Source organism: Plecotus auritus, assembly GCF_963455305.1.
Source record: "Plecotus auritus genome assembly, chromosome: 8".
Taxonomy (NCBI): domain Eukaryota; kingdom Metazoa; phylum Chordata; class Mammalia; order Chiroptera; family Vespertilionidae; genus Plecotus; species Plecotus auritus.
The window spans coordinates 132,506,216-132,524,854 of record NC_137782.1 but is presented as its reverse complement, the minus strand read 5'-3'; the positions used below and the strand labels follow the sequence as shown (position 1 = coordinate 132,524,854).

The window sequence follows — 18,639 nt, the reverse complement described above, 5'->3', positions numbered from 1 at the left end:
AGCTCAGTTCCACTCTTTCCTGCTCATCTTCTGCCGACTGCCCACCAACCCGATTCCTATTGCTTTGCTCACACAAAGCAAGTCAGCTTATCCATCTGTCATCCAATAATCATAGAGTATTTCTACATTGGTGGTTCCCCTCCCTGCTACATCCTGGAAGAGCAGTGTGAGGACAACTTGCCAAGAGCCCTTGTACTTCATTAGACGTGAGGGTCACCTCGGGTGCTGCAGTTTTTCTTAGTGGAATTGCTGGGGACTGTGATTTTAATCCACCAATTTTTGGCCAAAGACACATCAAAGATTCCCTTCTCATCCGAAGATTGCAAAACCCTCCGGTCTCTAGAATGTGTAAACAGAGCCATGGTAACTGCAGGGAAATTCCAACTCTCTCATTGGTCAAAGCTTGGGCCTTTGTGCTGTCTTCTGCTGTTGTTTGAGTTTGGCAGGCAAGCTCAGGTCAGGGGATTAAAAGGCAGGCTTGGTGGATCAGGAGCACGTGGAGCTGATTTAAGTGTTGGCATTTCCTGTTGTGGAAACACGGGTCGTGCACATGCGCAGGAGGCTGGCCCCGCCTCCTTTCTCCGGCACAGCCCAGAAATAGAGGTGGCAGCGAGTCCTGGGCAAGGAGGGAAGAGATGAGCGTGAGGGCAGCGGGGTGTGCAAGTGTGGGGGGAAGATCCTAGGACAAGGCATCAGGAAACCTGGCTAGAACTTCAGTTCCATTGGTGTCTCCATATCTCTGAATCGGACTGTCCTCTTCTGGGCGATGGAAAGGCTCAATTAGATGGCCTCTCCTGGTTGTCCTCCTGTCATTTAAAAACGCAGGAGACTCGTCAAGCCTTTTCCGTTTCCTAGTGAATAAAGCAGCTTTATTCTTGGAGTTTGTTGTGTTCTTGGTGCTGCTGTGTTCAGTTTTGGATGATAAAATTTTAGGTATCTCCTTTGGAAAATGGCACTAGGCCAGGGGTGCCCAGGCTTTTTGAAGCATAGATCTCTCACACACACACACCACACACACACACATCCGCCTCCAGCTGTAAAGTTTAACCATGTATGTAAGATGCCTAAGGTTCCTGGTTTGACATCACAAGCCTTCTGAAACTATATCATGGGGGGAAAATACTGTGAATTATTTTGTTATTGGAGGTTTCTGCTTTTATTTGATCATTTCACCCAGACAGTCTCCTTTTGTCCATGTTGCCACAGTGGACACATACCTACAGCGTGGTGCTTTGCCTCCTTCATGTCCACACTCTCTCTGCAGGAGGAAGATGATGATGGTCTGCCTAAGAAAAAGTGGCCTACGGTGGATGCCTCTTACTATGGTGGGCGAGGTGTTGGAGGCATTAAAAGGATGGAGGTAAGCCCTAGTCGGTATTGCTAATTGATTAGAGCATTGCCTGGGTACGAGAGGGTCTCGGGTTTGATTCCTGATCAAGGGTGCTTACCTGGGTTACAGGTTGATCTCTGGCCCCAGTCAGGGCAGGTGAAGGAGGCAACTAATCGATGTGTCTCTCTCACATGTTTCTTTCTCTCTCTCTCTCTCTCTCTCTCTCTCTCTCTCTCTCTCTCTCTCTCTTTCCCTCTCTCTCCTTCACCCCTCCCTCCTTCCCACTCTCTAAAAATCAATGGGAAAAATATCCTAGGGTGAGGATTAATAAAAAAAAAGATAGAGGTAAAAGAACAGCTTAATGCACAGTAGTCCCTCCCCCCTTATCTGTGGTTTCACTTTCCACAATTTCAGTTACCTGCAGTCAACCATGGTCCCAAAATTCCAGAAATAAACAGTTCTTAAATTTTAAGTTACATGCTATTCTGAGTAGCATGATGAAATCTCGAACTGTCCCGCTCCATCCCTCCTAGGACGTGAATCACCCCTTTATCACATGTATCCACACTGTCAGGGGTCCTCAAACTTTTTAAACAGGGGGCCAGTTCACTGTCCCTCAGACCGTTGGAGGGCTGGACTATAGTTTTAAAAAAAACTGTGAACAAATTCCTATGCACACTGCGGGCCCGGGACGAGTCGGCTGCTAAGCAGGACAGGCAGTGGCAACTGGCAGGACGGATAAATGTTCTCAGCGGGCCGCATGTGGCCCGCGAGGCCGTAGTTTGAGGACCCCTGCTCCTTAGATGCTCCTTGTCCCCGGTTAGTCAGTTAGTAGCCCTCTTAGTTACCAGATAATCTGGCGAGGCAGTGCAGTGCTGGTGTTCCCGTAACCAGTCTTACTTCATAGTAGCCCCAAAGCCCAAGAGCAATGATGCTGACAGTTTGCACATGCCAAAGAGAAGCCATAAAATCTTACCTTTGCGTAAAAAGGTGAAACTCTCGACTTACTAAGAAAGAAAAAAGTCATATGCTGAGGTTGCTAAGATCTAGACTGAGAACAAATCTTCAATCCATGAGATTTGTGAAGAAGGAAAAAGAAATCCATGCTAGTTTCCTGAGAAAGATAACTTTTATAATGGTATATTGTTCTATTGTTGTATTTTATTATTGGTTATCATTGTTAATCTCTTCCTGTGCCTAATTTCTAAGTTAAACTCTATCGTAGGTATGTGTGTATAGGAAAGTAGGTAGTATATATAGGGTTCGGTACTATTCGTAGTTTCAGGCATCCACTTGGAACGCATCCCCCAGGGATAAGGGAGGACTGCTGTACTCATATCTACGTGCTGACTACTCACTGATGGAAAACCCAAGCAAACTGATGAAAACTCATACCTGGGATCTGTTAGGGATATAAATTGTGAGGCATTCGATGGGGAAATGGAAGGCACAGCCTTTTAACTGTACACCCCCATATCTTGCCCACCATGAGCTGAAGCAGTTCGCTCATCTGCTCAAACCCCCAGTGGTTTCTTCTCTCCCTGGACTAAAATCCAAGTTCTTACCGGCGCCTGCAAGGCCTTTGCACCTGCTGTCCCCATGGCCTGGACAGTCCCACCCCCAAATATCCATCCACATGGTTTGCTTTCTCTGCTCCTTCAGCCCTCGCCCTTCCCTTTTCCACACCTCCCTCTTCCCTGGCCCTCAAAGCCCAAAGGAATAGAGGAGTGGGGAGCACCTGCACTGCCTGTCACATATGTGTTTATGATCCCCATTCTCTGGAGACATCATATTTTATTTTGTCATTTGGGTTTTTTGTATGTTATTTAATTTAGGTTCGTTGGGGAGAAAAGGGCTCCACAGAAGAAGGTGCTAAGTTGGAAAAGGCAAAGAATGCAAGAGTCAAGATGCCAGAGCAGGAGTACGAGTTCCCTGAGCCTCGAAATCTCAACAACAACATGCGGCGGCCCTCCTCCCCCCCGAAGTGGTACTCTCCGATCAAGGTGGGTCTCTTTCTACTCAAAAATCCATCCTCACTCCTGATCAAGCACTTTTAGTAAGAATCAGACTCTTTGACATGATGAAATATCAAACCAAATTCCAGATCATCACAATGGAACAAATTTCTCAGCTCGTGGACGTAAAAGTGCAGGTACTTACTTTTTACTTTTTCTCAATTTCCGTGTTATCAAGGCTGAGAACTAGGCTTTTTTAAACCATCATAGCAAAGTAGTGGAATGAAGGTGGACTTGGATAGTAACCCCAGAGGATCTTTATAAATTGTATAACATCTCATTTCATTTGTAAGCATTTCCTCTTGCCGTAACATAAGCCCATTCCCCTCCCGCCAGTATATAAGCGCACACTGGTGGATTTCGTTGGCCATCAATCTATGACTCACTCTCTCTGGCTTCGAGCAAAGCCCCTTTTTTCTTCACCATCTATCTTCCCCCACAGCTTCAAATTTTAAAATCTCTCTGGCTTACTAGAAAGTTTAAACCATAGGAGGCAGTTCGTGCTTCCTGAAGGCCTCTTTTCTCTTGCTCTGGGGTACAAATGTCTTGGAATGTATGTGATTCATTCAATACCCTTGCTCTTCAGCCTTGCCCATTAACAGCTGCACTGTGCCAATTGTCAAAGAGCATGAGAAAATCATAGCTTAAAAGATTCTGAGAGAATCTGTCCCTATTCCTTCATTTCATAAAACTCCTTCAGAAAACTGAGGTAAGTAATGTCCTCGCTCTACCCAGATCCGGAGCCCAAGACCCCCAACTCTGGTCTATAGCCTCTACTTCTGTGCTCCAAACAGAACTGGACCAACTCCAAGGCCTCAAGTGAAAGATTTAGTAAAAGAGCCTGCTCTCATCACAAACACACACACACACGCACACGCACACGCACACATAGCCTTACCCCTCTTCCAATGACAGTAAAAATAACATTCATTATTCTCTGAGTTATTTGCTCAGAATATCCCATCTCTAATGAAATCAAAGGAATAACCATTTTAAACAGCAAGTGACACTTTATTGGTAATAGTCTTTTCCCAGCCGAGCCAGCTTATGCCCACACTAATTGCAAGGTATTTACATTTTGGCTTGCCCGTGTTTAAAGCAGTGAGATTATTTTTTAAGATAAAACCCCTGGGGCAGTAGGTTGAACTCTAGAAAGATGTGGGCGAAATGTAGCTGCTTGACTAACAGCTGTTTGCTTGTAGTTGTTTTCTAATGTGGAACGCGCAATGGCGTGCATGCGTGCACAGACAGGAAGGAGCCGCAGAGGATCTCAGAGGTGAAGACGAAAGGGGTTTTTCTCTGATGTCGTTTGCAGCCATCTAAACCTTCAGACAAACACAACATATTTGGTTACAGCCAGTTTTTATTTCTGTATTCTTAGACATTGAGAGAATATGAATTCTGTTTGAAGAATCTAAGTTGTGCTTAACAGCACATTATTCCTTTATTAACTGGGGGTTTAGGACTGAGTTTTATGAAATAAATAAGGATATAGACAACTAGATTTAGGAATCTAAAAGCATTCCCAACACCCACTTGGAATTAGTATCAATTCATTGAGTGTTTGTTGTGCATCTACTATGTGCCAGGCACTGCCGGATACTGAGCGTACAGAGGTTCTCAAACTTAGCTGAGTATCAGAAGCACCTGGGAAAACTCTAAAAATACAGATTCCCTGGCCCACTGTCTCAAACCTAGTGACTCAGAGTCTCACAAAAGGCTTTCAGAGATATACCGCCCATCACAACTTGCTCACTTATTTTCATTAAATAAAATTCTTTTTCCCCCCAATGCTTCCCTTTTCAAATTTCACATCTAAACTCCCCAAGTCATAACCTTCTGTTGCCCCAGTTACTGCTCCCTCCACAGTCCCTGCTCTTGAGCCTCCTTCTTTGTCATTGTGTTAAGTCATTGGTTCTCACAGTGGCCCCTGGACCAGCAGCATCAGCATCCCCCAGGAATTGTTAGAAATGCACATTCTCAGGCCCAAACTTAGATCCACTAAATCAACAACACAGGGCATGGGACCCCAGCAACCTGGGTTTTAACAAGTCCAATTAAGAAATTGTCACGGAAGGTCCCAGCCAGCCTTCCAATGGAGGTTCCCTGATCATAGCTAGTTGGTTTGTCAGGAGTCTCAATAAGGAGACCCACATTGGATTTCACAGTCCATTTTACCACAAACACAACTATTGGATTCATACCAAGTGGCTGGGAATCTGAGTCTCAAAGAATCACCCAAACAGCCAGGTGGGAAAGGCCTGTGATGCTGGTGGACTGGCTAAGCGCCTCACCGGGACTCTCTCATCAGGACCTGAGAAAGGGTGATCGCCCTCTTGCTGGCGGAGCAGCTCATGCCCGCGCTTCTCAGCTCACATCACTAGGTGGGAGATATACAGTTGCCCTGATGTGACTGCTCATGTTTATAAGTCTTCTCTCCACCAGATTTGACCCCTGGAAGGCACCAGTTATGCTTGCCTGACCTTTGACCTGGCAGTGAACAGCACTGTACCTAGCACAGAGTAGGGTCTCCACCTTCTGATGTTACAGAGCTGAGGCACAGGATGTAATTATGAAACCATTCCCAGAGCTTCGTGCTGGTTAGACTCTCCTGGAGTACACGATCGCTTTGGTACCCTCCGCTCCAAGAAGGTGACACTGCTCTTGCTATCTCTTCGAGGGAAGGAGAGAAAAAGAGAGGTCATCTTATGTGTATCTGGGCCAAATGGGGTGAGGAACAGGCCGGGACAAGGAAGTTTGAAAATAGAAGCACAGAAAGGAATTCAAAAGTCAAAATGTATACTGTTTGTCCAGAAGAAGGACAGACTTCCTACCAGAAAGTCAGTGTTGATCCTTTTGAACATGCTGCATGCTCCAGGATGAGCCCCACTCTAGCCACAGTGCCTATGGACATCGCCAGGCCTTGGACAAAACATTTAGCCTCAGGAAGTACCGTAATCTCTGCTTCCCTTTCCTGAACCATCTCGCTGGATTTGTCACACCCCTGGCAGGTAAAGAAGGCACACTCAAAAGGGTTAAACAGCACAGGTGTGGGCAGGGCTAAGGGAGGGACCTGAGCTGTTACACCCCGAGGCCTGAGGGCAAGGAAGAGAGATGGGATCACTGGAGCCAGTTTTCTAGAGCTGAAGCCACCCAATGGGAACTGTGGCCAGAGAGAGGAATCAGCAATATAAGCTTGGCCTGCCACCTGCTTTTATATGGCCCACAGGCTAAGAATGGTTTCTGTATTTTTAAATGGCTATATAAGTGCCTACATAATATCCTTGGGTTTGCCTGTTGACCCACAAAGCCTAAAATATTTACTCTATGGCCCTTCTCAGAAAGTAAATAAGGACCATATGACTTCACTCATATATGGAATTTAATGAACAAACTGAACTACCAAGCAAAATAGAGACAGACTCATAGATAGAGAGTAGGCAGATAGCTCTGGTTGGGGGGACAGGAAGGAGGAATCAGGGGAGGTGGGAGCATTGAAAAAAAAAAAAAAAGAGAGAGAACTCATGGACATGGACAACAGTGTGGTGATTGCGGGGGTTGGGGGGCAGCTGGAAGAGGGCACAGAGGGGATAAATGGGAAAAAAAATGTTTGCAGAGCCCTGCTTTATAAGAATGCAGCCACTGTTGGAGCCAGGGGGTCAGGGAAGGAGTAGAAGGGATAAATACCCCAGCCTCTCCCTAATCTTGCTCTCTCATCTCCTTCTGTTGCCTCCTATTGGCCAAACCGAAGGGAAGCCAGATGATGCCATCTGAAAGGATCAGGTTTCCAAGGCACAGAGCCAGGAAGGCAGAGAAACACAGGGAGTGGAGGGGGGCAGGCAGCTCATGGAGACAAACCAGTCTCCTCTGCCCCTACTATACACAGGGAGAACACCCCCACCCAGTGCAAAACTTTCAGGGGGTCCTGGGGAGACTCCTAGCTCCCCAGTGAAAGTGATCGGAATCATATACATCTTTTAATGTATTGTATTTGACTCACTTTTTTCATACATTTCATAAAATAGATTTGAGAAGCAGGTGAGCACATTTGCTAAACAAACCCAGTGGGAATTCACCAAGCGAAGGAGTCCACAGTGGGCTTCTCTACACCATCCCCCGTCTAATTTAAGGCACTGACCACACTGACCACACTTCACCCTTTCCTCATTCCAGGCCCATGACTATTTGGCTTGAGTTTTCCTTTGCTTGGTTTCCACCCCCTGGATTTACAGCACCCCATGTTTCTCATTAAATTAGGACTGACCATTTCAGACAAGTCATGCCCAGATATATGGCCACCAGATAGATTAAAACCAGGACTGTGTTCAGGTTCACCGGAAGGCTTGCAGCCTTCAGAGGAACCATTTTTCTCATTTTCCAGTAGCTCCTCCACATGACTGGAAATGACAGAAATGACAGCCTAAGGACAAAAGCCAGACCCTCGCGGGCCAGGCAGCCTGGCTGTTCCCTGCAAGAGCCAGAGCGGCCTGTGCTGCTTGCAGGGCCTGGGAGGGGGCAGTCTTCTGTTCATTTTCTGTTCGGCCCACCTGTTGGCCTTGGCCTTGAGCCCCTTGACCTTGTAATCAAGCAGCTTTCGGTCATGAAACTGTCAGGAATGAAGCTTATGTAGCTCAGTAAAACACCCTGGAGCTTTAAATGTTGTCAGATGTGCGGTTGACATTGAACAGACTTTTATTGTCCCTCTTCAGCTACTTCTCAGAAAGGTTCCCAACATTTTTTTTTAACAAAGACCAACAGAAGAAGGAGCAAACAGAAATTACCATGTGTGTATATAAGCATGTGTGGGGTGAGTGTGTATATGTGGAGGGGGGAGTGTAGGAAAAGTTTCCAACTTTATGCATTAATTTATTTCATTTGAAGGGAATCATGGGCCACGATATTTACCATATATTTGAAGGTGCAAAAATTCCAAAGTTAGTCCATAACGGCCCTATAAGTCCAACCACTCTCAAAATTCTCAGCCTCTGACTAACTTCCGCTAAGGCAGACAAGCCAGCAAAGAAGACACAGCTGCTGCTTGCCAAAATAGATAAATAAATAAAAAGGAAAGAAAAACCCAGCCACACATGCCATGCGCCACGTGCTTTGAGTGACAGTGGCATAGGCCTTCCCGGCGCAATCTTACCGCTTAGGAAGAAACAAAGCTCAAGCTGACATAGGACCTCTGCTTTGTCTCACTTTGTGGATCAGAAGTTTTTGTCCGAAGCTGAGATGCGTTGGAAGCCTGGAACGGTAAATTTCTCACTTTATAGTCAACGTGTCTCAAATGAAAGAAAGCTATTTTTAGACGTCAGCTAATACAGTCTGGCGAAGGGCCCCCAGGGGGTTGGGGAAATCTCTTAGCTCACAGAAGCAGCTGGGCATTCCTCCTGGGGAGTGAGGACCAGCATCTTGAAAGTGTCCCGTGGAGAAGCCTGCGCATGGTGGACGCTCAAAGCTAGAATAAGTGGTGGGGTCAACCCGAAGGGTCCTCCCCAGGCTTGGGATGAGGCCCAGGGACTGGTTGAAAGAACCCCCTGAGGCTCTTCTGGCCCCAAGGGGATGCTATTAATAAGCACATTAGCTACCGTCTTGAACGACAAGCTTTGTCTACATTCAGAAACCGAGGCGCCACGAGCCTTTGCTAGGCATTTCTCTTTGACTTTACAGAGTTATTCTCTATTCTCTTCTTGGTTATAATACTTACTCTAAATCTCCCTTCAGCTCTTGCATAAAAAGCTACCTGGCATAGGCATAGAAAGAGGTATTGATTAACAAGATTGTTTTCGATGCCAAGGAAGGGGGACTTTAGGGTCATGTGTGGGACAGTCAGACTTCGGCATTCTGAGGATATAACTGGAGCTAGCTCGTCTCACCTGGGTCAGGAGAGTCCAGCAACAGCAACTCACAAGGGTGAAGTACTCGCCTGGATGAAGCCTGTGCCATAAGTCGGGCCCAGATCCAGGGCCTTCCATGCACTCACTCCTTTATTTCTCATGGCAACCCTTCAAAATAAAAACGAATACGACTCCCATTGTACAAATAGGAAGACCAAGGCACAGAGAGGTTTGGTAACTTGCCCAAATTAATACCTTTAGTAAGATGTTTCTTGCTTTATTTTATTAACTGCAATGCATTCATTTAAACTAGCAATGAAATCTGTTATTACTCAAGTAGGAGAGAAGACAGGGAGCCTAAAAGTAAAAGACCAATCAGGAAACTGTTATCAGAGTGACTGACGAGTAAGAGCCAAGGCAGCACCCTGGAGACGGTGGGTCTGGAGCAGGCAGGAGGAGGCGGCTGGAAAGCTGTTACAGAGAGAACATCCACATGGTGTGGCGGGATTTGGACGTGAAGAGGTGGGGCGGCGGGGAGGTGGGTTCAGCTTGCCCATCTGGATGGATGGTGGTGCCGTGAACCAAGGCAGGGTTTACAAAAGGAGGAGCACGTTAGGAGAAAGAAAATTCAATGTGTGGTGTTTGGTTTTCAATACCTGTGCTATGTCTAGGTTATAACTGAGATTTGATAAATCATTGGATACCCAGATCGAGAGCTGAAGAGTAGACAAAGCTGAAGATAGGATTTGTGAGGCCTCAGCCGAAAAGGGGGAAGTTCGACCTCTGAGACTGGCTGAGAGTAGTCAGGGAGAGCCTCAGCCTGGGGCTGAGACTAGAGGAAGACGCAGGGGAACACCAGAGTGTAGGCAGAGGGGAGGAGCAAAAGAGGCTGAAAAGGACTCACCTGAGAGAGAGAGGTGCAGGCAGAGGCTGATGGCACAAGAGCCCAGAGCCGGTGTGCAAAGGGACAGGCCCGGCCTGTCAGATCTCTCAGAAGAATCGAGTGAAAGAGGCACAAAGGTGGCCGAGACATTTGGCCCTCGGGCTGCCATGGGTGACCTTAGCAAGAGCAGCTTCGGTGGAGTGTTGGGGCCACTGAGCACTGGCAGAGAAGCCCCACATGGTCATGCTGAAGAAGTGTGGCTCGAGGGAAAGGGGAAACGGGGTTGAAAAAGCACAGAAGAGAGGATCCAAATTATTGGATCCTTACACTCTGCATTACGTTCTTTTCTGTCTTTCTACAGAGGCTCCCAAATGGTCATCGTAATGGCGTTACCATGATCATAGATAACATTTAATGAATACTTTCTATGAGACAAGTGCCGTCTAATTGTATGCCTCATACCACGTCTATGGGACAGACAGTATTATTATCATCATTTTAAAGATGAGAACAGTAAGCATTAGGGAGATGAAACAACTTGTCCGAGGCCGCAGAGCCAGTGGGGGATAGTCCCAGAGTACAAACTCAGGCAGTTTGAATTCCGTCATTTTGTGCTTAAATATTACGCTATGATCTGTTGACACAAAGAAAAACGTAATTTACGACCCGTTTTCCTGGTGTTATACATCTAGGTGGCTTCTGCTCTTCTGCTCTGCATGTAGCTTTAAATGTCTGCTGGGTTAATTAATATGCTTCAACAGCCAAATTTTCTTTCAGCCTTACCTCATAGCCCCTCATCTGTCAAGAAGTTGAGTGACTAGCACCCAGAATGCTGTGGGTGGGCTGATTTACAAAACCGAATACTGTTAGTCACCCAAAAAAAAAAGGGAACGAAAAAAGGCATTCTTCCAGGAAATCCACCTGGTTATATATTGAAATATAAATGCTTATCCCAAAGAACCCTAAAGGAAAACATGCAACTGATGATTGAGACGGGTTGAATGCAGAAAACCATGCTGAACACAGCATTCTAAAGTCATTTCAAAATATTTTCAGAGGCTTTCGTAAATACTTTGCCAAAAGAGATGAGAAACACTGCACTTAGCGAGGCAAAGTTAACCCACAAGAACTTGAGCAACAGTTGATAAAGGTTCAAGAGCATACTTTTGGTATCTGAATATAACCCAGCAGAAAATAATTTCGGAACATGAAGTCTTCGATGTGATATTCTTAAGTTAACATTGCCTCTGTGAAAGCTTTGTGTCACAGAACTTGAACTCTCTAGACACCCCCAGCCTTCCCAGCACTATCCTTCAGAGACTCTTCCAGACTCGTGTTCTCCAGCATGTCTGACTGAGACCCAAGTGGGAAATACATTTTGGCCCAGTATTTGCCTATGCGTGTACATTTGTGCACACGTGTACACTCATACCATACCCGCACACATTTATCTGAAACATTTTTCACAAAATAATACTTATCCTCACCATGTGCAATTGACTCTAATCTTTTCTTTTCTATCCTATTTTATTTCTTAAAAATTCTGTATCTAACATACAAAATTGTTTCATGAGCACTTAAAGAGTTGCAACCTACAGTTTAGAAATTCTATTCTAAAGGATCTAAATTCAGGTGCTACAGCCAGAATTGTCTGAGGAAGAAGCTGCCATCGGTATAGTAGAAAGTATATGGGCTTTAGAATTGGACAGACATGGGGTCCAATCGCACCTCTCCAGTGAACAAGCTGTGCCCTTGGGCAGGTTATTGATCGTCTATTTCCTCTCCATAAACCTTTGGGGCTGCTGGGAGAATGAAATGAGAGGACACATGTAAAAGCACTTAGCCCAGCACCTAGTAACACTGAATACATTCATTCACCCAACAAATATTTATTGAGCATTAGATGCTGTCCTCAGGGCTAGGCACACAGCAGTTCACAAAACCAGTGACACCTCTGCTTTCATGGAGCTGGCATTCCCGTTGGCAAAGACAGATGATAAGCAAATAAACATAGAATATGTCAGGGAGTGATAAGGTCTGTATGCGTTTCCCATTGCTGCTGTAACAAATCACCATAAACTTAGTGACTTAACACAACACAAATTTATTATCTTACAGTTCTGGAGGTCAAAAACCTAAAATGGGTCTCGTTGAGTAAAATCAAGGTGAGGCCAGGGCTGCATTTCTTTTTGGAAGCTTTAGAAGAAAAATTTGTGTCCTTGTCTTTTCCAGATTCTAGAGGCAGATCCACTCACATAGCCACCTCCCAGCTAACCTGCCCAAAGGCACACGGCTTGTTCACTGGAGAGGTGGGATTGGACCCCATGTCTGTATAATTCTAAGCCAGCAACAGTGGGTTGAGTCTTGTCACATGGATCACTCTGACTATGCCTCAGCGGGCACATCTCTTTCTCTGACTCTGACACTCCTCCCCCTCTTTTAAGGACCCAGGTGATTAGATGGAGGCCACTCAGAATAATCTCCCCACCTCAAGATCCTTAACTTAATCACATCTACAAAGTTCCTTTTGCCATGGAAGGCAATATGTTCACAGGTTCCAAGGAATAGGATGCCATCAGTAAAGGTGGAAGGAGGGGATTTTTTCGCCTACCTCAAGGGCAATGACAAAAGAGGCAAAGTAAAGGGTTCTGCTGCCTGTTGATGGAGTCACCAACCAGGGGTAATACCAAGAAAAAAGCTAAATAAATGTCTTTTTGTTTGTTTGGTATTTGCAATGGCAGAAACCAGCCTCCATAAAGCGTGTCTAGGGCACTAGAATGGCCAGAGGCATGAGACTGCCTTCATCATATACTGGGGAGACACTCTTCTCAGATTCAACCAATTACACACAACTACAAAGAGGTTGTGATTTGAGGTCATCTGTGATTTTTGATAATATATCCCTTGAGCCATGGATTCCTGAGTGAGTCGTTCCTGCCGAGTGAGGCTAGGGGACAGCCAGGTATCTGCACCCAAGGGCCTTTCGTTGGTCTTGCCCCTAGATACTTCTGTTTAGTAATTTTCCTGTATCTATCGTCACTGTTTTCATTTATGAACTCTGGGTACTAAGGGAGGGGAAAAAACTCTAATGAAAGCTGAACAGATAGACTTGTGTTAGGATATGCCCAGGAATGTGAAAGGGCAAAAGCCAGCAGCCTGAATGAACTTCTCTGTGTTTGTAAACTTGGGGCTGCACTGAAATCTTAAGTGTATCCTGTATGAGCATCAGGGTCCTCTGTAGGTGTCTCTTCTCCTTCGCTTATGAATTCAAGGACTAAAGAGTCCCTTCCCTGTCACAACTACGTTGCCAGTGCTATGTTCTCACAGGACCGAAGGAGCATGGAAACTCCACAGGTCTGTGCTGGCCACTGGTCTGCTTTCATATGTAATCTTGGTGCTTTTTTTTTCTTATTTCAGGGAAAACTCGATGCCTTGTGGGTCCTGCTAAGGAAAGGATATGATCGCGTGTCCGTGATGCGTCCACAGCCAGGAGACACGGTAGGACTCAGAAATGGTGTCACACACACAGTCATTGTCTGTCTCCCTCTGTGTTTGTAGAGCTAGAATAACTCCAGGTAACAAATCCAGCTATTATCTCATGTGGTGACAATTTCAACCTATAAAATTATGGGTTTTATAGGACTTTGACTTTTGACTTGCTTTTCTGAAAAGGATTTTGTCAGAACTAGGTTGGGTTTAGCTTCCTAGGACCTGAACTAAGTTATAGGTATGGTAAGTGAGTAAAGGGGGGCTGGTTCTGACGTTGGGCCGTCGAGGGAGAGAGGCCTGCTGCTCCTCACCACCCTGGGCAGTGGCGACAAACAGGATGCCAGAGCCACAAGATGGGGCAAGGGAACAGGGACCACAGAAGAGACCCCCATCTTCCAGCAGCAGGTGTTGGTCCCAAATGGTCCAAAATCATAGGAGTACTTTCTGTCCTGGTAAGGATTTGTCCCAAACGTGTCCAGACCAAGCTTAGAGCATCTCCAACTAAGAGGAGTTAGAAAGGGAGGAGCCAGCAGAGACCTGAGAAACCATCTGCCCGTGTCTTGGTTTCGTAAAGGAGGGAACTAAGGAGCTGAATCACTTGCCCTGTTCAGATCATAGCAACACTGGAAACAACCTCAGTTCTGCTGAAATCACATCATTGCCATGTCCTCTTGTAAGAGATGGTCTCTCCTCCATAAGTTTAACAGAGCAAAAGCTTGGGACCAAATTCTCCCTCAACTATCAGCAGCCTGCATCTTCTATTGCTTCTCAAGGAACCAGGCACATTCACCCAAAAGCACAATGAAGTGTCTGACTCAGCGCTCCCTTCAAATCAGGTGGAGCTGGGCTTGAATCTCTCTTCCTTTCTGGCTGGAAGTTAACTCCAGGCAAGTCACTTAACCTCTCTGAACTTCATCTTTACAATGTAGATGATGATAACTGCTTCATAGTGCGATTGGTTGGAGAAGGCAATGTTTGTAAAGCATTTGGCCAACATTGAACACATAGTCATTTATTATGATCATTTACTTTATGTTTTTCTACTATCTGTGGACTTGTTGGTGCAAAAATTCAAACCAAATTGCAACCAATGTGTATCAAATATGCCCATATATTTTCCATGTCCACTCTTCAGCATGACACAACTCATAAAACGTGAGAGCAGAACCTGTTAGGCAGGTTCCTCTCCTTCACACCTGGTGACAATGGATGGTGTGTGGCTGAGGGGTTATGGTCTAAAGGGTCGTAGTTTGTGCAAGCTACTGCCCAATTAGCTGTTCCTGCTCTAGGTTGTGGCCGGTATGGCAGGCAAGTGTGGCATGAAAGAAACCAAGTCATAGAAATACTTGGCCACCTTGGCCCTTGTGTCATATGATATTTGTATTTTGTCTATGAAGGTCAACAAAAACACACTGCTAGAGCAAACTTTACAGTATGAGCCTAGGCCATAAACTTGACACTCAGGGTGGTATTTGGCCTTATAAGCTATACATCTGGTTTCTGTGGAAAATTAAAAAATCTTTAGCATACATGAGACTCATCTAACAAATTAAGAAAAAAAACAGTAAGCAACCTACACTCTGGGTCAGAAGTGCTATCTTTTGTGACAGGACATGCTGGTACAAGCCCATTTCAGAGCAACTGAAAAACATCTCCACTGAGCAGTCTGGCCAAAACAAATTCATAAACTGGGTCAACCTGAGAAGTGGGAGGGTTTGGAAAAAGGAGGAATGGAAAGATATATTATCATATGTAAGATATAAGAACCAACTCGGGGGTGGGGGGTTAGGCTGATGGATTAAATCCAGCAACAATGAATTTCCTCTAATGCATCACACCTAAATTGAATCACTTATTTACTACTTTTGAATGAAAGTTTGTATTAACATGTGAAGATATTATGTGTGCTTTTAAGAAACACAATACCACCTTGAATTTTCATTATCCAATCACATGAAATAATAGATTTGAAGTCCAGGAGGTCAAAGAATTAGGACACCGTTGACCCAGGTCTGCCACGAAATTATTATGGTTGCCCAGCCTACTTTCAGGTGGGCTTTCTTTATAGCACCCCTGCTAAAATTTTAAGACACACAGGAGAAATAGATGCAGAGAATTATGTCCCTATAGTTATGACAATGGCCACAAACATCTAGATGTACATGCAGAGTTACACAAGATAGGTCACAGGTTACGAACAAGAATTCAAAGTTGCCCTGTGGCAACTCAGAGGCAAATTCCAGGGAAAGGAGGACTGTATCGTAGCTCTCTCTATATGCTTTTTCTGTTTTGTTTTGCTTTACCTTAAGAAACTCTCAACAAACCTACATTACTTACATGGTGATGACTCTTGAGAATTCCTCAGCATTGATTTATGGGACTGACCACATTTTCCATAAACTCAAAATGACTACATCCAGGCATGTGCTCATGAACAAGAGTCACAGGTTCTGGATTTAAAACAAAAACAAAAACAAAAATCACCTAATTACATTCTCAGTTTATTTCTAAATTCTTTCAAATGCACATAGACCTCACAGAAACCTGGCAATTCTTTCTTCTCAGTTCCTGTCTCCCCGTCTCCCCGTCTCCCCCCATTAACCCACCCCAACCCCACAGATGCAGACTCCGTTGCCCAACAAAGCTTTGAGGCTGCTGAAAGGGCTGAGCACCTACAGGACCCACCACAGAGCAGATGGCTGGGGAGGCCTGAGCACAGAGCCACACCCTTTCCTGGGATGGGTGCCCACCTCTTCAGAGCTGTCCAAGCCCCAGGTCAGGGAAAACATGAATGGGACCACAGCGGGAGACCTGAATGTTTTCTGTCCACCACCACCCATCTTGCTCTTTCTGCCTGGGGTGGGCTCACAATCCTGTTTCTCCTTAGAGCCCATCAGGAAGTCCTGGGCCAACATACTAGTAAAAGAGGAAGTGCCAGAAGAAACCACTTAACTAGCAAACCAGCAACACATCTGATCCTAAAATTCAAAGAGTGCACTAAGCATATGGTATCCTTTGCTTAAACCATCCCTCACAACATGCCTCCAGTTCTTCGCCACCGCTGTGCTCTTTCTAAAACACAGATCTCAACACGCCATTCCAAGGCTTCAGATTTGCAAAGATGAGGAAAAAGCACAGAATCCTTAGCTTGAGTTAGAAAGGCCTCCCTTTCCATTTCATCTGCTACTTACGCCAGGTTCCCTCATCACTCCATATCGGCCCTGGTCTCCTGGAATTGCTTACCATTCCCTAAACATGCTTCTGAGTCTCTGTGCCTTTACATATTCTAATTTCTCTGCTGGAAATGCCTTTCCCATCATCTCTGCCCAATAAACCATCACCTTGGCAATACTCTCATTGTCCCCTGTAAACACAAAGAGTTGCTGTTCAGACCCAGGCTGTACAGGGGCATTGCCAGCGCAGAGTGCATTTGAAGACGAAGCAAAGTGTGGAAATTAGACCCTGTGTCCCATGAGCATTTTCCAGGATGGTCCCCGAGCCTTCCTACACACCTGGGCTACTCTTCAGATTCAGAAGATGTGCTCACCTTTCAAGGACAAATGGCAGCAGGGGTTGAGAATGTTTATCTGAGAAAGACTTAAAGGCACCCTCAGAGCTTTTAACTTGGTCATTTCTTAGTCATCACATTATGTGTCCCATTTGGTAACCCTGTTTTTTAAATCACTTAACCATATTCAAGGAATTATCTTTCCTTGTCACCACATATTCTGGTAAAATATCATTTTCATGACCATGTCATTTTCTGTTGTCTATCTGTGACATAATATTTCTGCCTGTTTTCTCTTTTATGGACATTTATTTCTAAACTAGAGGCCCGGTGCACGAAATTCGTGCATGGGCGGGGGAGGGAGTGTCCCTCAGCCCAGCCTGCACCCTCTCCAATCTGGGACCCCTTGAGGGATGTTCGCCCACCCGTTTAGGCTCAATCCCTAAACGGGCGGGCGGACATCCCTCTCACAATCCAGGACTTCTGGCTCCCAACCTCTCACCTGCCTCTGCCTGATTGCCCCTAATCGCTTCTGCCTGCCAGCCTGATCACCCCTAACCATTCCCCTGACAGCCTGATTGATGCCTAACTGCTTCCCTGCCAGCCTGATTGCCCCTAACTGCCCTCCCCTGCAGGCCTGGTCACCCCTAACTGCCCTCCCCTGCAGGCCCAGTCGCCCCCAAATTCCCTCCTCTGCCACCCTGGTCACCCCTAACTGCCCTCCCTTGCAGGCTTGATCACCCCCAACTGCCCTCCCTTGCAGGCCTGGTCCCTCCCAACTGCCCTCCCCTGCTGGCCATCTTGTGTCCACATGGGGGTAGGATCTTTGACCACATAGGGGCAGCCATCTTGTGTGTTGGAGTGATGGTCAATTTGCATATTACTCTTTTATTGGATAGGATAGAGGCCTGGTGCATGGGTGAGGGTCAGCTGGTTTGCCCTGTGTCCCAGATCAGGGTGGGGGTTCCCTTGGAGCATGGGGTGGCCTGGACAAGGGGCCTGTGGTGGTTTGCAGGCCGGCCACGCCCCTCTGTGACCCAAGCGGAGGCCCTGGTATCTGGGATTTATTTATCTTCTATAATTGAAACTTTGTAGCCTTGAGCGGAGCCAAGCCTCCTGCTTGCTCCGTGGCTGCAGCCATTTTTGTTGGGATTTATTTATCTTCTACAATTGAAATTTTGTAGCCTTGAGTGGAGGCCTGGGCCCACCAGGGTGTGCGGAAAGCTTGGCTTCCTCCATTGCCAGGGAAACCCAAGCCTCCTGCTTGCTCTGTGTCCACAGCCATCTTGGTTGGGTTAATTTGCATACTCGCTCCTAATTGGCTGGTGGGCATGGCTTGTGGGTGTAGTGGTTAATTTGCATATTACTCTTTTATTAGATAGTATGTTTATTGTATAAATGAAGCTCTAATCAGTAACCTTGTTGTCAAATAATGTGCACATTCATGAACCTTTCCTTAGAACCGTGGTCAGCAAACTGCGGCTCGCGAGCCACATGCGGCTCTTTGGCCCCTTGAGTGTGGCTCTTCCACAAAATACCATGGCCTGGGTGAGTCTATTTTGAAGAAGTGGCGTTAA

At 45.9% G+C, this 18,639-nt stretch overlaps 1 protein-coding gene across 1 annotated transcript in view; it reads left to right on the top strand.

Annotated features, from left to right (window-relative positions):
* ANTXR1 (ANTXR cell adhesion molecule 1) overlaps positions 1 to 18,639 on the top strand; it is a 234,069-nt gene that overhangs the window by 167,863 nt on the left and 47,567 nt on the right. Inside the window, exons 15-17 of the mRNA XM_080684563.1 lie at positions 1,265 to 1,360; positions 3,166 to 3,333; positions 13,483 to 13,563. Of these exons, the coding sequence (XP_080540689.1) occupies positions 1,265 to 1,360; positions 3,166 to 3,333; positions 13,483 to 13,563 (345 nt within the window). The remainder of the gene's footprint in view (positions 1 to 1,264; positions 1,361 to 3,165; positions 3,334 to 13,482; positions 13,564 to 18,639) is intronic.